Source organism: Sinohyriopsis cumingii, chromosome 1 (assembly GCF_028554795.1).
Source record: "Sinohyriopsis cumingii isolate HCF-2022 chromosome 1, ASM2855479v2, whole genome shotgun sequence".
Classification (NCBI taxonomy): domain Eukaryota; kingdom Metazoa; phylum Mollusca; class Bivalvia; order Unionida; family Unionidae; genus Sinohyriopsis; species Sinohyriopsis cumingii.
Window position 1 is genome coordinate 47,948,583 of NC_142961.1, and position 25,533 is coordinate 47,974,115.

The 25,533-nt window shown below is 35.5% G+C and overlaps 1 protein-coding gene across 3 annotated transcripts in view; it reads right to left on the bottom strand.

Moving 5' to 3' along the window:
• Positions 1-25,533, bottom strand: part of LOC149806813 (uncharacterized) — a 92,090-nt gene that overhangs the window by 56,096 nt on the left and 10,461 nt on the right. For all 3 annotated transcript variants that reach the window (XM_089958031.1, XM_089958040.1, XM_089958048.1), the window contains exons 4-13: positions 22,103-22,246; positions 21,433-21,492; positions 20,025-20,108; positions 16,959-17,060; positions 14,449-14,616; positions 12,251-12,420; positions 11,359-11,539; positions 8,326-8,420; positions 2,908-3,079; positions 1,640-1,702 (exon numbers count right to left, since the gene is read on the bottom strand). In XM_089958031.1, the coding sequence (XP_089814157.1) occupies positions 1,640-1,702; positions 2,908-3,079; positions 8,326-8,420; positions 11,359-11,539; positions 12,251-12,420; positions 14,449-14,616; positions 16,959-17,060; positions 20,025-20,108; positions 21,433-21,492; positions 22,103-22,246 (1,239 nt within the window). The remainder of the gene's footprint in view (positions 1-1,639; positions 1,703-2,907; positions 3,080-8,325; positions 8,421-11,358; positions 11,540-12,250; positions 12,421-14,448; positions 14,617-16,958; positions 17,061-20,024; positions 20,109-21,432; positions 21,493-22,102; positions 22,247-25,533) is intronic.

Consider the following 25,533-nt stretch of genomic DNA (forward strand, 5'->3'; position numbering starts at 1 on the left):
TATTTCAAAATAGTTGTTGCATGACAAGGAAGGGCTTCTGGGCCATATACACTGAAGAGGGTTTGACAGTTCCAATCCTACAATATCTCTTTTAACTAATACAACTTTAAAAGTGAAAAGTAGGTGTGTCTTTTAGCATACCAGGTTAAAAGTTGATGGAAGGCACTGGTGCAAAAGGAAAGGACTTTTAATCCAATCAAACATGTCCACAACTGGAGTAGATTGTTGTAGCTGCTTGAATGATCGCTGGTCTTGACTAAGAGATCAACAGACACTGGAATTGCAAGATGCCACTGGCAGTTTCAAAGCAGGAAGTAGACAGAACTCTGGTGGCAGATGCCATAAAACCTCTTTGATATATGCATGGAATGCAGAGTCTTCTCTGAACATCATCAGATTGAAAAAAGGAAGATGATGCTTGTAAACATGAATGTTCACAAATGGATGAATATGTTGACAGGCGAACCATACATAAGGTTGCATCAACCAAGCCAGCAAAACATGTGGGATTGTGAACAAAGACTGGGAGTCTGTCCATGTTTGGATAGGGTTATCTCCAGGAATTTGCTGTGTGCATCACCTGCTGTCGGGGACTAGTACTGGGCATCAGGGAATGGGTCTTGATGTAGCCAGTACTGGACCATGATGGAGCAGAGACCAGTGATGGAGTTTTCTGGTACCAGTCCACTATATTTCTATGGGCCCAATCCTGGTCAGTGTCAGATGCTTTTTATGAGGGATGCAACCAGCGTACCATTTAAGCAGCTGAAGTGGTGAGGTGAACAAGACATGGAAAACAGTAGTTCTCTTTTGTCCATTAATCTGTAAGCAGTTCATTCCACAAATCTGTAAGCAGTTCATTCCACAAATCTGTAAGCAGTTCATTCCACAAATTATCCTTTTGTCCATTAATCTGTAAGCAGTTCATTCCACAAATTATCCTTTTGTCCATTAATCTGTAAGCAGTTCATTCCACAAATTATCCTTTTGTCCATTAATCTGTAAGCAGTTCATTCCACAAATTATCCTTGTTGGGATACAGTGATCATTCAAAGATTTACCATCATTCTGGTCTGGCACTGGGCACTGAGTGCTAGACCATGGCCACAGCCAGTACTGAGTCATGGTAGAATCAGGACTGGTGATAGATTAAAAACTCTGCTGTATCCACAGCAAGAAAAGTTGCATGTATCTGTGAATTTAAGTATTTCAGAAAGTAGATTTGAACATAAAAAATATTTTGATGCTGTGGGTATTTTGGAATTAGAGAACTGTATTTTCGAATGTTGATCCTTGTTTCTGTTGTGACAAACGTCAGTGAAACACATGCATGACCCATACAAGACAGAATGATTTATTAATTAGTCACTAAATCAAAGACAAAAGAGAAAACCATCGTCGTTTCTCTTTTGTCCATTAATCTGTAAGCAGTTCATTCCCTAAATTTTTTATCAGTCTTGTTTGCACCTCGTTTTACTTAATGTAATAGTTAAATAAAATTATATTTTAGTGCTCATCTTTTCTTTGTTTTATATAATAATTTCTATACTTTATATAACATTTTTGATATTTATAACATGTTCTATATTTAATATAATATTTTCTATGTTTATCCATACAAGTATCCTCTTCTACAAACCTGTTTTTGTTCCTCTTCACACTTTTCCCGTATTTCTTTCACATTAATCTCTAAATTTGATTTCTGGAAAGAGAATTCATACTTAAAATCAGGAAAAAGTCTGTCAACAAAATAGTGTATACAAAATTATATATATATATATATATATATATATATATATATATATATATATATTACAATCTAAGATTAACATCATATTACAACTTATTCCAGTTAGGCATGTACTTCCTATTAGTCGGGTTTACCAGGCATTTCAACTGTTTCAAAGTTTGGTCAGAAAACATCTCAAATTGTTTTTTAAAATCTTATGGTATAAAAATTATGAATTTCTCATGCTCCTGAATAAGATGTAGATTATTAAAAAAACAGCATGACACAATAAAGATATTTAATTTTGAATCAACAGCTAATAAAAACAAAGGTACAATAAATGGGATATAATAACACCCATACAGTGTTTGACGGCCTCTATGAAGGCACAAATGGGGCATTACTGACCAATGGGTCTCAATGACCTAGACCTTTGGGCAAGAAATCCAGTCTTGAACAAAGGTTTCTAAGCAGAAACCATTTCTTCACATTAGTCTTACCATGACCAAATGGGGCCCCGAGTGGCCGAGTGGTCTAAAGCGCTCACCGTTACGGAACACTGCCATCTCACCTCTGTCTGCGTGGGTTCGAGTCCAAGGCTCAGCTAGCGTGGGTACGTGGGAAAGCCTGCCAGTAGCTTCTCATGGGTCGGTGGTTCTTTCCTGGGTATTCCAGTGTTCTTCCTCCACCAGTTATACTGGCCGCCATGTATAGCCTATCTTGTGCTGAAAAATGGCGCTAAACCCTAGAACAACAACAACAACAACAAGAACCATGACCAAAACCTGACTGCAGATTATATAGGTTTCTTTTTCACTCTAACTGCAAACCATTAGCAAAGCTCAGTCAAGTGACTTGCTCCAAAATAAAAGTTACTCTGTAAAAACATTTATTTTTCTTTGTGCCACAATGACCTTGTTCTTTGACCTTTTAACCCCAAGGTCAACAGACCTTATCCATACCTGAAATGTAAGTACTCCCATGAACTTTGGGCATGGTATGTAATCTAAAACTAGAGTTTTTAAGCAAAACCATTTTTCTTTGGTCAAAATAATGTTGACCTTTGACTTTTGACACCATGGTCACTGTGAGACCAACTTTACAAACATGCAGAGAACATCAAAGTCATCCATATAAATGATGTATCTGACATGGAGTATTAGCCTGCAAGACCCTACCTTATCATCCAGTTCATCCAGACATTTCTGTGCTTCTTTTTTCTGATTTTCCAACTGATGTAGTGTGTTAGTGATGGCATCCAACTCCTTCTGTAACATTTGGACCTCTCCATTAATGATTTTAATGTCTGCATCTCTCTGAGCACTGTCTTTCTCAAGCTGCAGCTTTTCCCTGTTATATTGGGAAAGAATAAATTGTAGTTTTATCCTTTACATGTGAACATACAGGAAACCTCTGTATATATGAAAAGAATACTAGTTTTCAATTATACACCAGAGGCACCACTAAAATTCAAAATGGTTACCCTGTCTATCAAGGAGTATTACAGGATGTACTAATGTAGCAATCATGCTAATTCTTAAAACATGTCAATAAATATCAACCAATTTCATGAAAATCATGCATTGTATTTTCATGCCTATCTTTATTTCTTTATTAAATACTACCTGTATTCAGAACATTCCCCTCTTTCTATCCAAATGAAGGGGGATTAAATTTCAGTCATCATTATGACACAATGAGATGATATAATTACAGTAATACAGTCAACTCTCACTACATTGTGATACACTACAAGATAATATTAAGTTTCAGACAGAAAATTTATGTCTTTAGTAAGCCTGCTCTATATAACAGAAAATATTCTGCCTCCAACTCTAATAGCAATTAACATAGTTAAACATATGTATTTTCTTTATATATTGTTCTTTACAAAGACAATGTATTTGCTCAGGATTTTATTTCTACTGTGAATGTGACAAATTCGTCTGTAAACATTTACTTTTCTAAACCAAAAAGGCACATCGAGCCTGTGATCAAAGGCATTGTTGTAAAATCAGTGACCTTGACAAAAAGGTCAAAAAGCTGAAAAAGCATATTGCAGATTGCAGAATTAATTGTCTTCATAATACATTAACCCCAAGGTCAAAGGGGCAAGTGTTGTAGAATACATTTTATTAGCTTCATAATAATTCTTTCAAAGTATGAACAAAATCTATCTGGAGGTTTAGGAAATATAAGGAAATGAAAAACTGTAACCACAACCTTAATGCAAATTTGTGATGATGGTGCACAGTATGAATGGTCTTAGCTTCAAAATTTTTTATCAAAATTATGAGCAAATCCAACAAGGGATTTGGGGAATGTGTGCAAATAAAACAAACTGAATCAAGAACCTTGATGCAAATTTCCTGTGACTGTGACCTTGACTCAATGGTCAAGGGCAAATAAACATGTCACAAAATGAATTGTTTTAGCTTCATAATGATTCATGCCAAAATATGAAAAGAATCTATCTAGGGGTTCAGGAAATGTATTCAAAAGAAAAACTTTACCCACAACATTAAAAAATGTATGAATATGCAAATGATGCATCATAGTCTGCAGAACAGTGACTGCTACTTATTTCCCATTAATGTGAGCATGTCAAAACAGACATTTAAATATGGGACATTTTAAACCTATTATAATGATCACACTGGACAACAAATTTTTACAAAAGTCATGTTACTGAAATAAAATTAGTCAATTCTTATCAATTTTTATGTGCTGAACACGAATATGACAGTCAAATTGCAAAATTGGCTCTAGTTTTTTTGTAATCTGCAAGAAATTAATGTTTACATAACGAAATGCATTCCAATAGTAAAAGGTCAACTGTAATAGCCTACCTATAAAAAATCAAGTCATTGACTACATCTTAGATTTCTTCGCCTGTCTCTTGTACAGCTGTTCGGGAGCATCTCTGAGGAGTGTCCAGCAGTAGTCAGCCAGCATTGTAGTGGACCATTTTCCCTGGTATCTTTGTTCCATTGTTGCGATATCTTGATGAAAACGTTCGCCGTGTTCATCACTAACAATACCACAGTTGCTAGGAAAGAAATCCAAATGGGAATGAAGGAAGTGAATCTTTAGAGACATATTGCAGCCAAGTTTCTTATACTTCATCAACATGTCTTCTACTAGTTCCTTATAGTTTTCTGCCCTAACATTTCCGAGGACGTTTGTAGAAACTAGGCGAAAAGCATTCCATGCTTGTTTCGCGTCACCTTCCAGCAAGTTGTTGAACCGGTCATCTTTGAAAAGCTCTCGAATCTGAGGACCCACAAAAACTCCCTCTTTAATCTTTGCTTCGCTGAGTCGAGGGAATTTTTCATGCAGGTATCGGAATGCTGGCAAAGTCCGGTCAATGGCTTTCACGAAGTTCTTCATCAAACCTAGTTTGATGTGAAGGGGTGGTAGCAAGATTTTCTGAGCCTCAACCAGAGCTGGGTGTTGGATATTCTTCTCTCCAATGGCTACATTCTGCCTGTGAGTCCATTCCTTCCTCATGTAGTGCATTTCCCTTGCTCGGCTATCCCACTCGCATAAGAAACACATGTATTTTGTATATCCTTGCTGCAGTCCCATTAAAAGGGCAACTACCTTCAAATCACCACAGAGGTGCCAGCTGTACTTGTTATACTCAATGGAATTCAGTAGCTGCCTTAAGTTATCATATGTCTCTTTCATGTGGACAGCATACGCTACTGGAATAGATGGAAGAATGTTTCCATTGTGCAAAAGCACAGCCTTGAGACTCAGTTTCGAAGAGTCCACAAATAGTCTCCATTCTTGTGGGTCATGAGTGATTTTTAAAGCATTCATGAGGCCCTCAATATCGGAACAGAATATCAGATTACTTTCCTTTCTGAAGAAAGGCTCCAATTGCTGGTGGCGCTTTCGATATGCAGTAATTGTGACATCTTCTTCTAGAAGATTCCATTGTTGGAGTCTTGATCCTAGCAATTCTGCCTTGTTCTTTGATAAGTCCAAATCACGAATCAGGTCATTTAGTTCTTCCTGTGTTATTCTGTGTGGGGTTGATGATGCACCACAGTGAAAATCTGGATCACTGCATGCTGATGGACCAGAAGAAGAACAGGTCGACTCACCTTTGTCTTCGTCAGATGAATCAAGAGAATATTCTGCTGGAGGTTCTGGAATAGGAAGTCCCTCACCATGTGGAACTGGTCTCAATGCAGACGGAATGTTTGGGTAGACTATTCTCGACTTCTTTCGCTTCGTTATTCCGCCGGAAAGAGGAGGAACCAAGCAGAAGTAACAGTCATTTAGGTGGTTGCTTGGCTCTCTCCACACCATTGGGACTGCAAACGGCATTGATGACCTTTTGCAATTCAACCACTGTGAAAGCTGTGTTGTACATGTAGCACAGCATATATGCGGAGCCCAAGGCTTGTCTTGGTCACCAACCTTGCATCCGAAGTAAAGATGATATGCCTTCTTCACTTGAGAATTGATACTTTTCTTCTGGTTGGCAAATGTCACTTCCCCACAAATATAGCAAAAATTGTCCGCGGTATTAACACACTTTCGAGGCATTACTGTTCTTTATTGTACGTAAATGGATAAAATAATAAGTTTTATGTAACAGTAGCTTGAACTGTCTCGCACAACGTCTAAAATATTTTAAATGCTGAACCTATCTGATTGGGCTTTATATAGTACACTGCTTACGTCAGCTTCAGCAGCCGCCTGGCATTAGTATAATAGGCCTACACATGTATAGTACACTGCTGACGTCAACTTACTTCAGCAGCCGCATGGCATTAGTATTGCATTGCATCAGAAAATGATGCAATCAACTGTGGATGATGTGAGCATGATGGTATTATGCAATGTTACATCATTATTCCGGATGTTGCTGCAGTCCTACTGGAGAAATTTACACAGTGAAACATAGAAAATGAGGTATATGAATATCTTCAAAACGAGAGCCAATACAAATTTTTCACGGTTATATTCGTGTTCGGCACACCAAAATACTACAGATTAGGGCCTTTTCAAGTCAGTAATGATTTCACTGTTGACCAGTGTCATTTGAAACTATTATGGGTTTGTCAAAAATGAGTTTTAAATATTGGACAATGTGTACAAGATTTTAAAACTAAATTATTATAATCTTAATTATTAAATAGATTTATATTATATATTTATATTATTTATATTTCTGACTCACTTGTCTCATTTATACATGTCATTTTTACTAATGATAAGATAATGGCTGTAACTCTTTAATTTTGTTATCAAGAAAGATTCATTACTATGACAGAATTATCGAAATATGTTTATTTCAATGAAAGTTGACTATATTTGAAAGGTAGGTTTTAATTATTAGCATCAGTATTTTTGATAGCTTTCAAAAGAAATGAGTCCCTCAGAGACCCTTGAAGGTGGATTTAGGGGTCCTTTCACTTTCTGGGGCCCTGCCGATTATTTTGTCATTTACAATGGACTTGCTATAGTAAAACAAAAGGGACTTAGATTTCATCCAGACAACTTGTCATACAGATGAATACATTTTTGGTCAAAAAGTACAGCTGTGAATGGACACGTCTGGATTAAATGGATCCAATAATAACATGCTTGATAGCATGTGTATCAGTAATTAGGAAAATATTTACACACAACATACTTAAAAGCATGGTGGAAGGATAACATGGTGTGATGGTTAGTTATTTCATGTGTGGTCTAAGTGTCAAAGGACTTTGATCAAAGTAAATTCAGCTGACATAGATTCTATTCACACCTGTACCTTCAGATGATTAACTTATCTCACCCACTTGGTCATCACTGATCACTGACCAACAGTTAATTACACAGGCTCAAACCACAGAATGTATTTGAATCGAGCATTAATCTTTAATCATGCCTGATTAGTGTGGGATTTCTGCATGAAAAATTACAAACTGAAATCCACAAAAACTGATACACTACAAGCAACAGTGAATTAGTAGTATGCCAACAGGAATATGCTGTTCATTCTATTTTTGATTTCCAGTGAATGGCATAATCTTTGCTTTCATGGCATAAAAGGCATAATATGCAACAGCAGATTCAACTATCCACTTCACATGTAGCAGGGACACAAAATAGGTCACAATCACTCTATAGACAGTACAACCTGTCTTGAAGGACAAATGCTATGAAAGACCACCTGTCCATGGGGAGACCAGATTTACTGATTATACAGCATTATGACATGTTGAGACCAACTGTCTTGAGACTTTTATATTTGGCATAAGGGTTGTCTTTCAAGACATGTTATACTGTAGTTGCACATGAGTTGGGTCTAACTGAAAGCAACATAGACCCTGATCAGTCCTCAGATAATGCATTGGCAGATCAGGGTGAGTTGGGTTTTTTTCTGTTCATTAGACTTAAGAAACCACATAGAACCATATTTGCTGGCACATTATAAGATAGCAGACCTGGGTATCTGTGGCTTGCAGCTGGATCTCACTTATTAGCAAGTAGATATGGTACAAATGTTTGAGAAAAAAGCATCACTAATACAGCCTGAAACCCAAAGGAACAAGCAATACCAATACAAACTTGTAATGCAAAGTAACACGTACTTTTTAATCTCTTCTATTTCCTTGCTTATCATATCAAGTTCCTTCATTGCTGAAAAATCTGCCATATGCGCAAAAGGACCACCAGTAACCCCATCCTGAAACAAGTGATAAACAATCATGTAACATTATTAACAATAATCATTAAATAACAATGCAACAGATAGGCAGACAGACAGAAAAACAGACAGTGATGTACAGACACATGTAAAATAAGGAAAGACTTGAGAGAGACTGGTCAAGGCAGGGATAAAAACAAATAAGACAAAGATAGATACATGTAGGCTTGTCAACCCTGACAAATGTCTTTGAGCACTTTGCTGAAGTCCTGTCCATAACTGTAGCCACCAGTCCAGCTTGTCATCTTAATACTGATAGCTGGGCTATTTCTATCACCAATCACCAATCCTCTAACCAGCAGAAAATAAACCAATTTCTCCCCTTCTATAATTACAAATAATTTGGCTGATGCAAAATCATTATCCTCAGGGCTGTTCCATTTAAAAACATACATGGGACCCTGGGAAGGCACTTATAAAGTAGGGTCTCTCACCCACAAATGCAATTTAAAGTTTTCTTATCATTTTAAAATGAACCTTACTACCAATCTTCAATCCTAATAAGACCATCTAATCTGCTATTCAAAGTCATCATAATCCCAATGTTTATTTTACTTGTCAACAATTCATAAAATCAAACCTTGTGTGCATGACCTGATTCATAATGTTACAGATGCTTTAATTTAATGCAAAAGACAATTCTCAAGCACATCAGTGACTGAGTTGAAAAGGCTAATAAGTAAACAGAACTCTGGCATGCTGTATCTTTTGAAGAAACACACTGCCCATAAAATCAATACCTTTAACTGTAGCCTGTATGTTTTTTTTTAAATTTTCTGCAGCAATTACATTTGTCCTAAAATAATATTGACATGCCTGCAAGATCTTGCTCTTATTTAACTTCAGTCTTCATAATTAACTGACCATACTTTCTCCTTTATTTTGAGGTTTTACTTTTCAAACTAATCAAAACATCATTCGTATAATTTATGTCTTTGTGCAAGTTGTTACCGAAGGAAAGTGAGTTCTTTAAATTAACCATACAACCATCACAAAATGTGTTCAGCAGCAACTGACAGTGATTGAAGCAAGTAGTTAAAAAAAACCTCTAACTTTCACATTTCCAAAAGTTGTTGGCAGTGGGGGTCGGAATAACTAACTTCAATGATGCAACACCTACCTGTCACTATTGCCTTGCTTACTTTTCCCAAGATGGAATTACCCTCACCTAAATAATAAATTCCATCGTCTCATTAGAAGGAAAGTTGTAGAATGTTTAGGACCAGAAAGAACACAGACCCAGTCTGTTCTCCAATCATAGTCACATGTGCAGTAGTCATCCTCTTTTATTTGGATCAGGACTAATTATTGGACATCTGAGCAAGGTGAGAGGAGGGAATCTTAAAATAGTGACAGGTAACTATTACATCATTAAAAGTGGTATTGCCCTCCCGAATTAAAAAATCCCTTTTAATATCAGTATTACAACACCTGTCTCTACTGCCTTGCTGAATTTGCCAGAGCAGTGGGAGACTGATGGTGTAGAGATTAACATACTCCTCCTTTTATGGTAGGAGTGTCCACCTCAGTTGGCACCAGCTGACACTTTCAGCACCTCAACTATTGGGCCCATGAAGAAAAAAAATGCCTTTACTCTGGTGCACCAAAGACTGAATATAGAAGGATAAAGTAGTATGTGACAACCAAACACTGCTCTCATAACATCCACCCATGACAGATGAGTTGGACAGGCTCATGAAGTTGCAGCAGTCCTAACTTCACTGGCTTTAACTTTCATCAAGGAGAGACCACTTTCAATAAGTGACTGATAAGGTCCCTTGAAAACAATCCACATGGATCTGGTAGATGCCAAAATGACAGCATAGCCCTAAATATGTAGAAAAAGACATTTCCTACCATTTCTTCTCTATTTTTAAGTGGCCAAATAATATTAATTGTGTTTGTGTGATTTGGATTTTTAACATAACTTTAACAATTTTTCAGTCATATCGCTATGATGTCTGCAGCGTGGCAGATTATATTGATGCCCAGCAATGGGGCATCATGTCACAGACATGTAGCATGATGTTCCACTCAGTCACATTATCATGATACCAGGCCAACCAGTCCTAACACAAACCTCTTAACACTGAGCACCAAGCGAGGCAGCTGTTAGTACCATTTTTGTAAGTTTTGGCATGACTCAGCTGGAGATCAAACCCACAACCTCCTGGATCCTAGGCAAACACTCTAACCACTAGGCCACTGGAGCGGCCAATAATATTATAAAGTTCCAACATATTATATTACTGAAATACAACGATCTGTTGATGGGAATAACAAACACATACTGGATGTGAGAGCATTATCACTCAACAAGGAAATCAATATCTGAATTCTAGAAATCATCTTACACCATGAGAAAAGGCAATTCTTCCAAAAGCAATTTAAAATACAAGTCATACCAAAAAGAGGATGACTACACCACATGCAAACTATGACATGAGAAACAGACTGGATCTGTATTCTTTTAAGTTCTAGACATTCTAGAATGTTCCATCTAATGGGAGAATGTAATTTTATAATTTGGATGCAGGTAATTCTGTCCCAGAAAAAGGAAAGTAATAGTGACAGAAAAATAACTGAGATTTGTTTTTATTTAACATGATCTCCATCTAAAATATTTAATCTCCTTTGGTAAGTTTTGTAATCTCTAGATAAAGATGGATATGAATGCTGGTTCATGCATTAAATGCATTAATGAGATTGACTAAATAGATGATGTTATGTGAATCTAATGTTTATCTCAAATACAGTCTAAAGATGCTATTGTTCAACTGAATCTTGTACCATGCTTTTCTCATGTCTTTGCAATAATTCAAATATCAGAAATGAAGTGACCAGACTTCACCAAATCTCAGTATTCATTGAATGGAAATCTTACAAAAATCCTTCAAAACATATGACCATTTCTTACTGCAACTCCAAAAGCAGCTGTGTCAGCAGGTGCCTGTTTGGGCCTCATGGAAGGAGGGACCATTTCTGGTGTCAGGATGGCTGGAGGGTCCACTCCTTTAATCTTCTGTTGAATTAGATGAATGGCTAGGGCAAACTGCTCTGCATTTAACTTTCCCAAACTGCTTGTGTCACACAGTTCCCTGTATTTATAGATGATCCAAGTTCATGCAACTTAAATGCAGTCGAACTTACATTTTAATACTTTCAATTCAAAGTATCTAATTACTGACAATGAATGTAGATTTTTAGAATTAGAACCATGAAACTGATACTCATGAAAATAAATTACTCCAATGTACTGAATGTACTCGCTCACAAGTCAAGTCCAACTGCAAATAATATAAACCTGATTTTCTGTTGCATAATGCACAAGCAGATCAGGGTTTACATTGTTTGTTCTGCTGAATACTCCAACCAAACTGATAAGACCTAGATCCGCTGGCACATTATGTGATGGCAGATGTGGATTTGTGCAGTTTGCTGTTGAACTTGAACTAAATGTGAGTAAAGATTGTAATCTCTATTTTAGCAATCACATGTAATAAACAGTCAATCTCAGTAGTGTTGGGAAAAACAGACTTTTATTAAATAGTCCACTGTTCTGGGAGTCACAGCTATAACTTTATTTCTCAGTATCATATTTTAATTTATTCCGCATATGTTACATTCTGTAATCTTTATTCCCAACTAATTAGAAAAACCTACATTTTAGTGATGAGCAAAAACTTAGTTAAATGGAGTAAGGATAACCTAATAACATGTTCCTCATTTCATTTAAATGGGCAATTTTCATGTACTGCCATGATTTGGTAGGTACTGTGATGATATTAGACATGTAGCATCTATCTTACCATATGTGAGCCAGAACATTTGGTTGAAGCCCACTCTGAAGAAAAATTGAGCGTATTTCCTGTCCTGACACAAACCCATCCATATCTATATCTGCCTTCCTAAACATGACATCATAACTGGCTTTCTCGACAGGGGACACAACCCAGATTGGCGCAGCTCCAATAACAGTCTAACAGAAAAAGACAATAGTGTAGGATGCCAGAGAAACTGGTTTGTTTGTCTTACTGGTATGAGTGAAATGGATAGACAGAGATACACCAAGTTCATGGAATACCTTATTTAATGGCAGCATATGTTACAGATTTTCAAGATCATACAAATATTTATTTCATTCCATTAGAATATCCACTGACAATTAACTGATGTGTTATTTTTTTTAATTACTATGACTTTAGGGAGGTGTTCTGGATAAATATTTCATTAATTACATTTTCTTAAATTAATAAAAATTTAGGCCTTTACACATCTAAATAAATGATGATGGGCTGTGAAGTTTTTCTTCAAGGTCTATTTTCCCCCATACATGGAAGTGAGTGTTTTGATAAAAGCCCTTTCTATAATTTAGCCACATATCCATAGATGCTCATCCTGCCACTGATAGCTAGTCCATCAACAACTATTTTCAAGTGCATCGTAAAGTGTCTAGGTGACTAAATTCTAGCACTGCGAATTCTCTATTTAGCTCTTACAATCCTTTATATAACAACAATAATTTGCATGCATTGGTTTATCCAAGGTCAAAATTCAGGGTGTTTATCTTCATTTCTATATATATTATCTAATCTTTTGATCCAAATTATCACAGATCACATAGCAAACTTCTCTTTTCAACAATTCATCACAACCAAATAATTTTTGGTTTGATAAGTGATGGTCTCATTTGTAAGAAGAAGAAACAATGCTTGAAAACATCACATTACAGCAGAATCAAGTAATTCTTTGACAAGATGGAAATAATGGATAAAACCTGGTCATGCTATAATGTTGTGGGAAAAGTCTCAGCCTGTAAAATGAATTCCAGGAACCAAATCCAATATATGTGGAAACTTTACTTAAAACTAGTCTGAAACCATAGCAGTAAACCTTATTACTTCAGCCTTCATTGCTGTTTTCATTTTTGCTTTAAAACATTTTTGGAAATTATCTGTTGGATTCAAACACAAACCTGTATAAATATTTTTTTATTTTAAAAAACAATTTTATACTTGAGTTTCTAAGTTTAAAAAAAAAATAAAACAGATTCCCTTAAAAATGCAAATAGCAGAATATAAGTTGTTGGTTATTTTCAGGACAAAAATCCAAGACTACATCCAGATCAAAAGGAAAATATAAGGTTACATAAATGATAAGAACCTGAGGTTACAAGTTTAATAAAGCAATATTTTTTTTACAAAAATTGTTTGCTGACCTCCAAACAAGTCATCAAAATTGAAGTGACAAACTTTTTTTCACAACCATGAATACTGATTAAAAAAAGGCTATGAATGTGTCCATACAACATGGATGCCACCACAAGCTCGATGTAATTAAAGTGCAAAGTTCTAAAATGCAATGAGGCATTAACTCCATAAATTTTTCACTCAAAACGATACAAATCAAACTTCGGTCTCCCTGATGTAAAGTCAGTCCAAATTTGGAATAATTCATGATGTCATTCAACTGCTGTTTACAAGAAACAGGATGGTAAAGTCCGAGTCCAACTGGAGCCATAACTCAATAAAATTATGCCACATAATGGCAAAATTCAAACTTGACCTATGTCTTTTTAATGTAAAGCCTTTGACCAAAATTTATTCAAATCCATGCAACTCTTCCAAATCTTACTACACACAAATGAAATGGGATGACAAAATTCAAAGATAAACCGAATCTGCAACTCCATAAAATTCTGGCAGAAAATGGCAAGAAACAGACCTGACCTAGTTAATGAATGAAAACAAAAAAGGGCCAAAATTCAATATCAAACACGGTAAACACCTCTATATAATTTTGCTAGATAAAGCTGAAAATAAAATGTAGCATAAGTTTGAAGTTTATTTAAAAGAAAGGAATCAAAACACCTACTGGAAGAAGGAAGGAAGTCATGGTCATAAATTAATTTTAAGACAGGTTTAGAAATACATTACTCATTTAAGATCAATGGTAACTTTCAAGAAAGCTATCAATGGCTACTTGATTTCAACATGTGTTTACTTACAGAAGATTCTGGCACTAGGACTGGTGTGGACCTTCCACTTACAGCCAGTGGCAATACAGGTACTCCACCAACTGGAACAGCCTTCCGCTTGGAAGGTGGAACTAGCCTAGGAGGCAGCACAGAGGGGATGGGTTCTTTCTCCATTCCTCTGTGAACAAGGTGCATTGCCTAAAACAAAGAAAGAAACTACCCTCACATCATTGAAACCTAAACAGCACTTAAATAATTTTCACATTCATAAATAATCTCAGTAACTGTGGCTATAATGCAATGCCCTTAATCAAAATATTTTAGTGTCAATAAATCTTAATAAATACAATAAATTAAATATACTTTTACATTAAACCATAGCACTTATCTCTTTGACAATACTTTTATTGATTAAAAACACTACTATTAATGTGAATATTAGCAAATTCAGCCATCACCTGAAAAACTACATTATTTACAGTTTACCCTGACAAATTTCTGCCTCAGCTAAAAGTGTTGATCGATTGCCATACATCACCAGTAGAAGGGTTAATTATGTAGTTATGTAGCATATAGTACTCCTTTGATTATTCTTCAATTTTCATAAAAACAGGCAAATGGCAGGGTAAAATGAGAGTATGATCAATGAGGTTCATCTGTTAGATAAACAGATAGATTCATGGGTGGAGAGTTCTCATTTTGTAGGGTTAATGACATTTTTCACCATATGATTGACTAAACATAGCAGCCCCTATATTTAGAAGGAGAAGAACCTGGGATGATGTGAGATGTGTGAGTGATCTGTAAAGACAAGCACTTTACATCACTTGTAGAGAGACACAGACTGACACAGGCAAATCCAGCCAATGAATCATTCAGCTAATGTTGCATCAATTTATGAAATGGAATTTAATTATTTATAGAGAATTCCAAGACCTCAGTATATCCCTTTACTGCATACATTCCCCAGTCCTTAACAATATAAGTGGAAACCAAAAGTAAACCATAGGTCACTATGGTACACCGTACACTTAAGACCCAATAGCACTAAATTTACTGTCTCAAATAAAGTTTGTAACTGATCATTATTTAATCCTTTCTCAGTTACAGGAATGTTCCATGCTCTAGAATTGAGGAACTATAAAAAGAAGGCTTCACCATATTGGCATTGTTTAGCTGTGTTCTTAATTTTTTCCAGGGGTCCATAGTCAGGTCTGTGATTATCCCACTTGGCACCCTGTGCAAAAACATCACCCACAATGCACCTCTTGATTGGATAATCCAACATATTAGCAAACTGGTTGGTAATCTCTTGTGCACTAGACGTCAAATGTATTTTTGGAATACTGCACAATTTCTCACTCACACAGTCATAAACATAAGTTTCAATGACTACTGGTTTGTCCTTTTATCTTTTAGAGAATGATTCAACTGTTCTTACAAACATTACTCTTTATCCATGAAATCGAATGGTTTAGACCCAAACTTTGTCTAGCCAGTTACAAATACCTGTTGAATTGTTCATCTAAGGTACATTATGAGGTCGATACCCTTAACCTTGTGAATTAATTTCAGTGAAAGTATTTTTCCAACCTAAATACAAGTTTCTTTTTAGAAACATCCAATGTCTGATTGATGCATCAAAATCATACCCTTTCGTCATGTCTTTTGATTTGAATGGAATCAGGAGGAATAAAAATGAAGAAATTATGCTTCTTTGTACACCTTTTCAATGAAATTACTATTATGAATACATGAGATCAGCTAGTCAGTAAATGTACTCAAACTACCTGAACTTCAGTTGTCAATCTTATTTTACATGTCCATGTATGCATCAATTAATGGTTCTCTGCCCAAATAACAAATATTAAAATCTGCGAAAACTGTTTAAAGTATTTCTCATTTAATATCCAACAAGTTGGCAACTGTATTACTGAAGTCAGTAGTTTTCCATGTCCCCCCCATCCCGTCCTGTAGTCTTCTATGGCTAAGAGGATTCACATGCCCCCCTCCCATCCCATCCTGTAGTCTTGTATGGCTAAGAGGATTCATATGCCCCCCCCCCCCATCCCGTCCTGTAGTCGTCTATGGCTAAGAGGATTCACTTGCCCCAACCCCAATCCCGTCCTGTAGTCGTCTATGGCTAAGAGGATTCACATGCCCTCCCCCATCCCATCCTGTAGTCGTCTATGGCTAAGAGGATTCACATGCCCTCCCATCCCATCCTGTAGTCATCTATGGTTAAGAGGATTCACATGCAATACTTTCTTCAGTTAACTTGGTTGGATATTACATGATATGGTACGAAGCACAATGACACTTTGTGGATGCTGACCATTCTGTTACAGTGGGGTTTTCCCTGTGAACATTTTACTGTTAAGATGCCATACACCTGTCATAAAATGTAGCTATTTTTTTTAATACTATTTTTGGTTCATGACAGTGCACACCATACTAATCTAATATTTTTAATGCCACAAAATGCATAAATTGTTCAACAATCATATTTATAATGAATTTTTATGATGCTGCAAACTTACCAATGCAAATTCATCCCTATCCAGGTAGCCATCCTTGTCAATATCACTGAGGTCCCATATCCGACCAAGTACATCAGTGGCTAGTTTAGAATTCAGCAGAATCTTCAATAAAATAATGAACAATATTAAACTATGCCAAATATGGGCATACTGTCAAGAATCTGGCTCAAGGCACAAGGAACATTCATAAAAAAATATATTGCATATAAATAAATTAGCATGCAGTCCAAGTCAGCTTAATATTGCTCACATAGGTGACATTTTATACCATTTAATAGAGCCTCTGTGGCTCAATGGTTAGAGTTAAGGATTCAAAATCAATGAGTTGCAGGTTCAAATCTCACCCAGACTGGCCTATATGACAAATTTCCAGACAAAGAACTTTTGTCCCTTTGCACAGGCATGTGCTGATGTGCCACTAAATATCAACCAGCTATTTTTTTCTCGGGTGGTTGCGAGTTTGAACACCCCCTGTTGAGTTGTCACAAAGACTTATAAAAATGGTACTAGCAGCCGCCTCACTTGGTGCATATTATTAAGAGGTTAGTGTTAGGACTGGTCTGCCTGGTGTCAGAATAATATGAGTGGGTGGGACATGATGCTACATGTCTGCAGCATGATGCCCCAGTGGCAGACATCACTATAAACTGCTAAACTGCAGACATGATAGCAATATGACTGAAAAATTGTTCAAGCTACGTTAAAAATCTAAATCACACACACACATTATTTTACTTCTCATAATTTTTTCTTTATTTATGCTAGAATAAATTTTGAATTTCTCAGTCATGCATGTATATTTGTTTCAGCAAATCATTTAAAATCCTAATTCCTAACAGTAGGTTTACAAAGATCAATTTTGACGTACATTTGTATATAACACTTTATTAACCAGGTTTATTCTTTGAACCATGTCAAGGTAAATAATAGAGTGATCTCTCAGTACTGAACCCCTAAGTGTTGTAAAAAGAAAGCAATGCAATTTTCCATGAAGTGTAACCTTGACCTGGCCACTTAACCTGATGCACAATAGTATAGATAGCAGACATGATCTTGGTCTTCCATAAAAAAAGCTGAAAATCTGAAAGGGGGATTTGGGGGTCCTCCCCCAACAGGGTCTCGAGGAGCAGTGCCCCTTATCAGGGGGTCCAATTGGCCGAAGGCCCCCGGCCAAGAATGCATTTTACACTCATGAGAAGCTGCTCCTGGTGCAACTTATGATCATAATATATAACAAAATAATCATTTGAAAAACTAACAAACTTACCAAAAATTTTCAACTTGAATAATTTCACAATATTTATTGTCACATGAATTTGTTTTCCAATTATATTGGTGCTTAAGTTATTTCATGTGCATGTCAGTGTTCACATCGTAATTAAGTCAATAATTAGGCATTCTTTGCTGCCAACATATTACACTTTTCTCTTTTCATAACAAATCTGTAAAATAAACACCCAAGTACATCACCAATATACAAATAATCCCATATATTCACTTGTCTTTTTGTCCACTGGACAAAACCTGTTGATATGCCAGTCGAGCTCTTTTTGCGGCTTTATCAAAGATTTCTTTAGCCTTCCTTTTTGTCACCAATGATTTTGTTGGCTCAATTTGCAATCGTTTCTTTTCCTTCTCAACGAAAGACTTTTTCCTTTCAAGCTCCAGCTTGTATTGGCGACATGCAGTGCACATATTCTGACAGAGGGTTACATCTGTTCCAGACTCTTCCAACCACGACTTCCGTAATTTATATATTTATTGCAGAGGTCACAAAATGCCAGTCCTCAAGCGTTCAGTTTTCTTATAAACTGACCAACTAAATTTCCATCACCTTTTCACCCATTTCCGTACATTATTTAAACTTTTATCTAAATTTCTTGTGTCATGGTCTCTCTCAACAACTTGGGATGCCATTTTTTTGTAAGCACGCTGCTTCTTTCCATTGCCATCAGTTTAATTTACACGAGGATTCATTGGATGAATTTAGACTTTTGACCAATCAGAATACTCTTTACGAGAGTCATGGGCTAACTAATGTATGGAGCGAATACGTCACAAGGGTCGTTGCGGAATGGGACTGAACAGACCATTTAAAAAAACAAAAAAAACCGGATCGGACAAAATAATAAAAAAAAGGACTATATCAAGAAAAATTGGATTCAAGTCAGGAGAAAAGTGGAGTTCCGCTTTAAAACGGAGAAAAATCATGTGTGAGATTGTGACATTATTTACAAAGTGACCATATCACAATATAACTTTTGACTCTCAATAAAATCACTAGTGGCAAGCCATGATGCATATACTGCAACCTAGTAACTTTATTACCTCTCTAATTCCTAAAGAAATTGAAGCCTCAATAGACAATTTCAGTTGTACAGTGTAACTCCGATTTATAAACTTGGACGATTTTAGCCTACTGGACAAGGTGCAAACTAATACTTGCACAGAACCAAGTGACCAATGCAGCAAATGTACATCTAATGACTGAAGACATCTGCAATTTCTGAATATTATGGTAATTTAAATCGTGAAATAAAACTTGCAATCAGTTCAATTATGATTTTTAATGTATTTGTTCTCCAAATGACCTATGTAACAGCTGAAAATTCACTAACTTTGAATTTTTTTGTGCAACAATGCAGGACTTTTCCCTGTCAAAATCAAACCTATTATTATTCCTTTCTTTTTCCCCTTTTTCCAGTAGCATGGAAACCCTGATTATAAAACAATATTTTCAACTTTGAATTAACAAATTCTGAACTGATGTGAATAGATGACAAAAAGATAAATTCTTTAATATACCAAATTTCTATGCAGCATACACTTTTATGAAGGTTGATTCTTAAAATATGCACAAAAAGATGCCACCATCATGTATGTGAGTTAAAAATAAAACAATGAAAAAAAGATGAATAAGCTGAATGCTAAATTAGGAAGACACATTCTCCTTGTGATAAATTATTCCAATGTGTAAAACAAACAACTTCATAAAAGTTGATGAAGACAGTCATGAAATATTACTGAATCTTGAATATTTAAAAACAAATTATAAGCTTCATTTACCTGTTTGACTTTATCTCCTCCAAGTAAACCATTTACTGGCTGTAAACTATCAAACACCTGGTCATATTTAGACTTTTCTGTAGCCTAAAGCAAAAGAAAATAGTATTACATTATAAAACAAAAATTAGAAAGATGTATGAACACTTACATTCCATTCTTTCATACATCATTAATGTTTTTCTTGTCTAATAATGTTTCTGGTCTAACACCCCAACCCCTATCATCAGGTGACAAAACAAACTTTCACACTGACCATTTTCACTCATATTCAACTGCAAAGAGCATAGACTCAGATTTCATGTTGCATAATGTGTCAAAAGATCAGGGTCTATATTGTACACTCTATTTACAACTATAAGCTGACATCATTAACCCTGATCTGCTGACATAATATGTGGTTTCAGATCTATGTCTTCACTGTTTGCATTTGGATGCAGATTGCTAACATTGTTGATGGATGATTGAAAACTCTCATGATATTCCTTGGATTCTGAAAGGCACAGGATATATGTTGATTGTATCCAAACCAACCTAAAACTAAAGATAAATAATTAGTAATTCAAGTCATGGTAAGGGGAGGTAGTTTCTTCTCCTTTGTCTATATGTTATATAGATGGGAAAGAACCTGATCTGTTGTAATGTAATATGATGGCATCTCAGGTTCTGTGTTGTTTTATCTACCAATTACTCCTAACAAACCAAAAAGAGTAAGATGTGCTGTGTCTGTCCAGTTTGCAGTTGGATTTAACTTGTAAGCAAATATATACAGTATAGTATGTGTCTGTACTGCATAAATGAAGTTTTGTCAAAATATACTTGCAAATGTAACTATCATTAAACTTTTTCAAACATTCTGTCTTTTGACTTCTCTCCAGGGACCCAAGAGGAGGATGCCAAAACCTCCTGTTGCAGTTAGTTACCATATGGTCAAGTAAGATACCATGTTTGAGAAACTTTTATCTATTTTACGAGGGTATTGTAACTGACAGCTGGATGGCCAGATGAATGAACATTGACCTTACACATTTTCAGCAAGAATTTATCTATACCACTATTCCCCACTCACGATCATTTTTCCTAGTGAAAGAGTGTCCTCTTTTAGGTTGGGTTGGGTAGTATTCTAAACTGATAAATGCACATACAAATTCTGTAACTGTACAGGCAACAAGAAATTGAGCTTAACACAAAAAAATGAATGTTGCCACTGGATGATATAGCATAAGCTCCCCTGTTTGTGTAAATTAAATGTGGTTTATTTTGAAAGACAATATTAAGAAGACTATTTTACACAATTATTGTTCTGATTTAATTCAATCATAAATTACTCAAGATGATTATTTTAATTATTGTGTCCCAGTTTTAATTTGTGATTTCAAAGTTTCATGACTATCAACCCAATGTAACTCACCGACAGTGCCCACTGCACATTAGTACCTGCAGTTGGAGGTGGCTCTAGCTCAAATGGACCCTTCAAAAGCAAAAAAGGACATTATGAGCAGTTTTTATAGAAAAGATCCATTCTGCACATACATAATTTTATTACCTACCTCCAAAAAAATCTGCCAAAACTTACATCAAAAAGCAATTGAATGTTCACAAATTACAAATCATTATCTGCAACTTCTGTATTTATTTCTTCAGTAAAATCCATCCAGTAATTACAAAATTCCCATCCCTGTTTCAAATGGAGGGGAGAACTTTGCAACTAAATTTTCAGTTGCAAAATAGACCCTGTAAATGTAACTTTATATTTTGACTGGCTTGTTTCATAAGGTGACATCTTTCTGAGTGGAAACTTATACAAGGAATCAGTTTCCATTCCATCGAAGTACAGTTGTACTTAAATAGCACCAAGTATGCTTCCTACAAATGCACTAGAAGTGCACTCTGATTGGTAAACAAAATTATACAATTAATGAATTACCACTGTTACACTAGTTACAACCCAGTGCAAAGATGTGTATCATTTAACTTAGGTCAAAATGTATTCTAATAAGCTGAACATTAATTTCCATTACTTTGTATCACAAATTAGTTTTAATTTCAGCATGCATCAATTCATTCCATGATCTACTTACAAGATTTGGTGGTGGTGCTTCAGTAGTTAGTTTTGCAATACTCAATTCCTGTCCATTCTGGGCCAGAGCTATAAGTTTAAGAGCTACAAAGAATCCTGGCTTCTCGAGGTACCCTTTCCCTGTTGGATCTGATAGATCCCAAACCTGGAAACATACAACAACTATAGAGTATTTTATTCACTATTGCTGTATCTAATGTTGCATAGCAGAACTAAAAAATGATTTTAAGTTAAAATGAAATTTTTCATTAAAACAAGGTTTTCCATAAAGCAAGGTGTTTAAACTAGATATAAACCCTGCTATTCATCTTCAGATATATGCAAACATTCAACATGATACAATTAATTTGTTGCTATGCGAGGAACAGATCAAACTATTTGCCCTAAGGTGCTCTGGGCAAACAGATATCTGCCTGCCTCAAGTTTTAGGCTGGGGCAACTGAACACATGCTTGCTCACATCAACAAGAGACATAAAGTTGGGTCTATTTCCAACAAAACAACTGCCTTTCCACAGCAACTAGAGACACCTACTTGGGGTTATATCCTACAAAACACCTGCTTATCCACAGCAACAAGAGACATATACTTGGGTCTATTTCCTATATAACCATAAACTAAATGATGCATTTCCTAACTTAGATAATGATTACAGAAAAACAATTGCTGCTGTCTATTTGTAAATAACTTGCTTTCACTACAGCATTGTTATCAGGTATGTTATGTTTATGAGCAGTTTTATATACTATTTGTGGCAATAGGTTTCAGGCATTTTGCTCTCATGTACTACTCTTACCCATTTTCAAATTCATATGCAAATATACTGTGAATTCATTACATTTTGTGGGATACAAATTTTTTGAGATTTTGCAGTCGGTTGCTACAAAGAACAACTTTAATGATCCAGTGAAGTATTTCTACTCTTTACTTCCAAATCCATGAATTTATTGACTGACAAAAATATAATTGCTGTGAAAACCAAGAAAACTGATACCCATAGAAAAAATAAATGAATTCACAGTAATGTATATACTTGATTATAATTTACTTCAAACTGCACAGACATATATTTGTCTTTGCATAATGCGTTAGCAGATCTGATTCTGTGCAGTTTGATATGAGTAGTCAACATAACAAACATAAACCTGGATCTAGTTGTGCATTATGTGATGGCAGATCTGGGTCTACGATGTCTGCAGTTGCATTCTACTTATAAGTGAGTATATTTAGTATATAACAAAATCCCAATAATAAAAAATAAATATTTCACTACAAATAAAATAGTGATTACCTGTATGAAATACAGCAATTAGTCTAATGTGTAGAAAGCCCTATCCATGTTCACACTAAAATTTCAGATGGCAATTGCCATCAATAAAACCATCATATTTAGTGATTAATAATTCATACTTTTTTAATGCCTGATTTAGATTTTCATCATGAAGTCAATGACATTTGCTGGTGTGACATATTTCTGATACAGCATAACTTCTATAACGTATTAGATATCTGAACAGAAATGCATAATTCAGCAACACTTAACTTTATTAATGTGAACAATGAAAGAGGGGAATTATGAAGGGAAATACTAGAAACAATACATGGTTTTCCAGAATGGAAAATTCAGTGGTGCAGTCTACAGTTCATCAAGTTTCATTACTCCAGGTTTAACACTAAACTTTAACTAAATGCACAACTTAAACAATAATGTACAACTAATATGTACAACATTAGACCCCTTCATGTTAAGGAACCTACTCAAATACCAAAGCCTTAGACCTAGGAAGAAAGAATAGTTAAAATTCAGCAAGGCTCTTCATAAATATATGCTTTTATATGTGTGAAAATCAATGCCAGGTGTAGTAGGATAGCCTACTTCTTCATAGTAGAAAGATAAAAATATCAAGCCCAAAGTAGTTTGTCAATACATAAATCTTCTGTTGATGACCGTAATATTTACCAAATTTCAAAACAATTGATCAAAAACTGTGGGGATAGTTGTGCTAACAAGACTGTGTCATATACTGCATTAAGTCACAAGATAAAAGGGCAATATCTCTAACAAAAAATGTGTGTGTAAAGTGATTTGTCAATATATATCTTTAGGTCATACCATAAAATTTATTATGGCAAACCATCCAAAATTGCTGGACTAGTTGCAATGATGAGATTAAATCATACTCTGCTGCAAAACAAAAATGGTAATAACTACCATATTTCATGTATTTTTTTCATATATGAAAAACTAATTATTCCTTTCAGAGAACAAAAAATTACAGGTACACAAAATTTTAATAATGACCGTGTAAAGGGTTTGGACCTAAACAAGGTTTATGTGACATGCGATGCTTGGCAACCTAACAGCACGGACATAAACATAACACTGCTTTTGTCCAATGTCGCTTTCAACCAAATTAATTTTTGTTTAAAGTACCATATTTGATGGCCTATAAGTCGACACGGAGTATAAGTAAAATCAGCAAATTTGGCAAATTTTTGATCCTTCATCTGTATATAAGTCTATGCTGAGTATAACATGAGGCCAGATCAACACTTCATATTGTGTTTTTCACTTCATTTCAGAATTTCAGATTACCAGCAATAGGAAAATTGCATCTAAATACTAAAATGCATTTTTTGGAGGGGGGGGGGGTAGATACTAAGAGAAGGATGCATATGCATTCCATTGCATTTTTCTTTTTGCATCTCATGATCAAATCAAATATGGTCCGATATATATGAGAGAGAGAGAGAGAGAAAAAGTAAAGTTCAGCTCTTAGTGGACATTTTTGTTCTTTTTTTTATTTATTGCCCTCATGTTGATGAAGCTTTTGTCAAAGAGAGAAAACATTAAAAAATAAAAAAAAGTTGTTGTTGTTGTTGTAGGGTTAAACGGCATTTTTCAGCACAAGATAGGCTATATATGGCGGCCAGTATAATTGGTGGAGGAAGAACCCTGGAAAACCCCAGGAAGAACCACCAACCCACGAGAAGCTACTGGCAGGCTTTCTCACGTACCAACGTTAGCCAAATAAAAAAGTAAATGTAAACTCTGAAAATACACACCATACTCCTTCAGTGTTTAAATATGCACAACAGTTTTATTCACATAGTCTCCATTAGGTTAAATCCCAAGAATAACCATTTTGCATGCTGTCTAATTTTCTTTGCAAGTATCACGACCTATCCATTCCCAACAATTAAGATTTTGTTTAAAGTGCATGTACTCTTCCTGTACTTAGGCAGCAATTGTTTTTGATCTTTGCTCATGCTAGATGTACTTTAAATTGCTCAGTTCTGTCGGCAAGTTAAAAAATGTCTTTGGCTGAGAAATTTACACTAGTAACCACCTGGCATTTCCTTTAACTATATGGTATGGTATGCATAATACCCATGGGAATCCTCATTTCCCTCATGGTAGCCTCGCTAATCT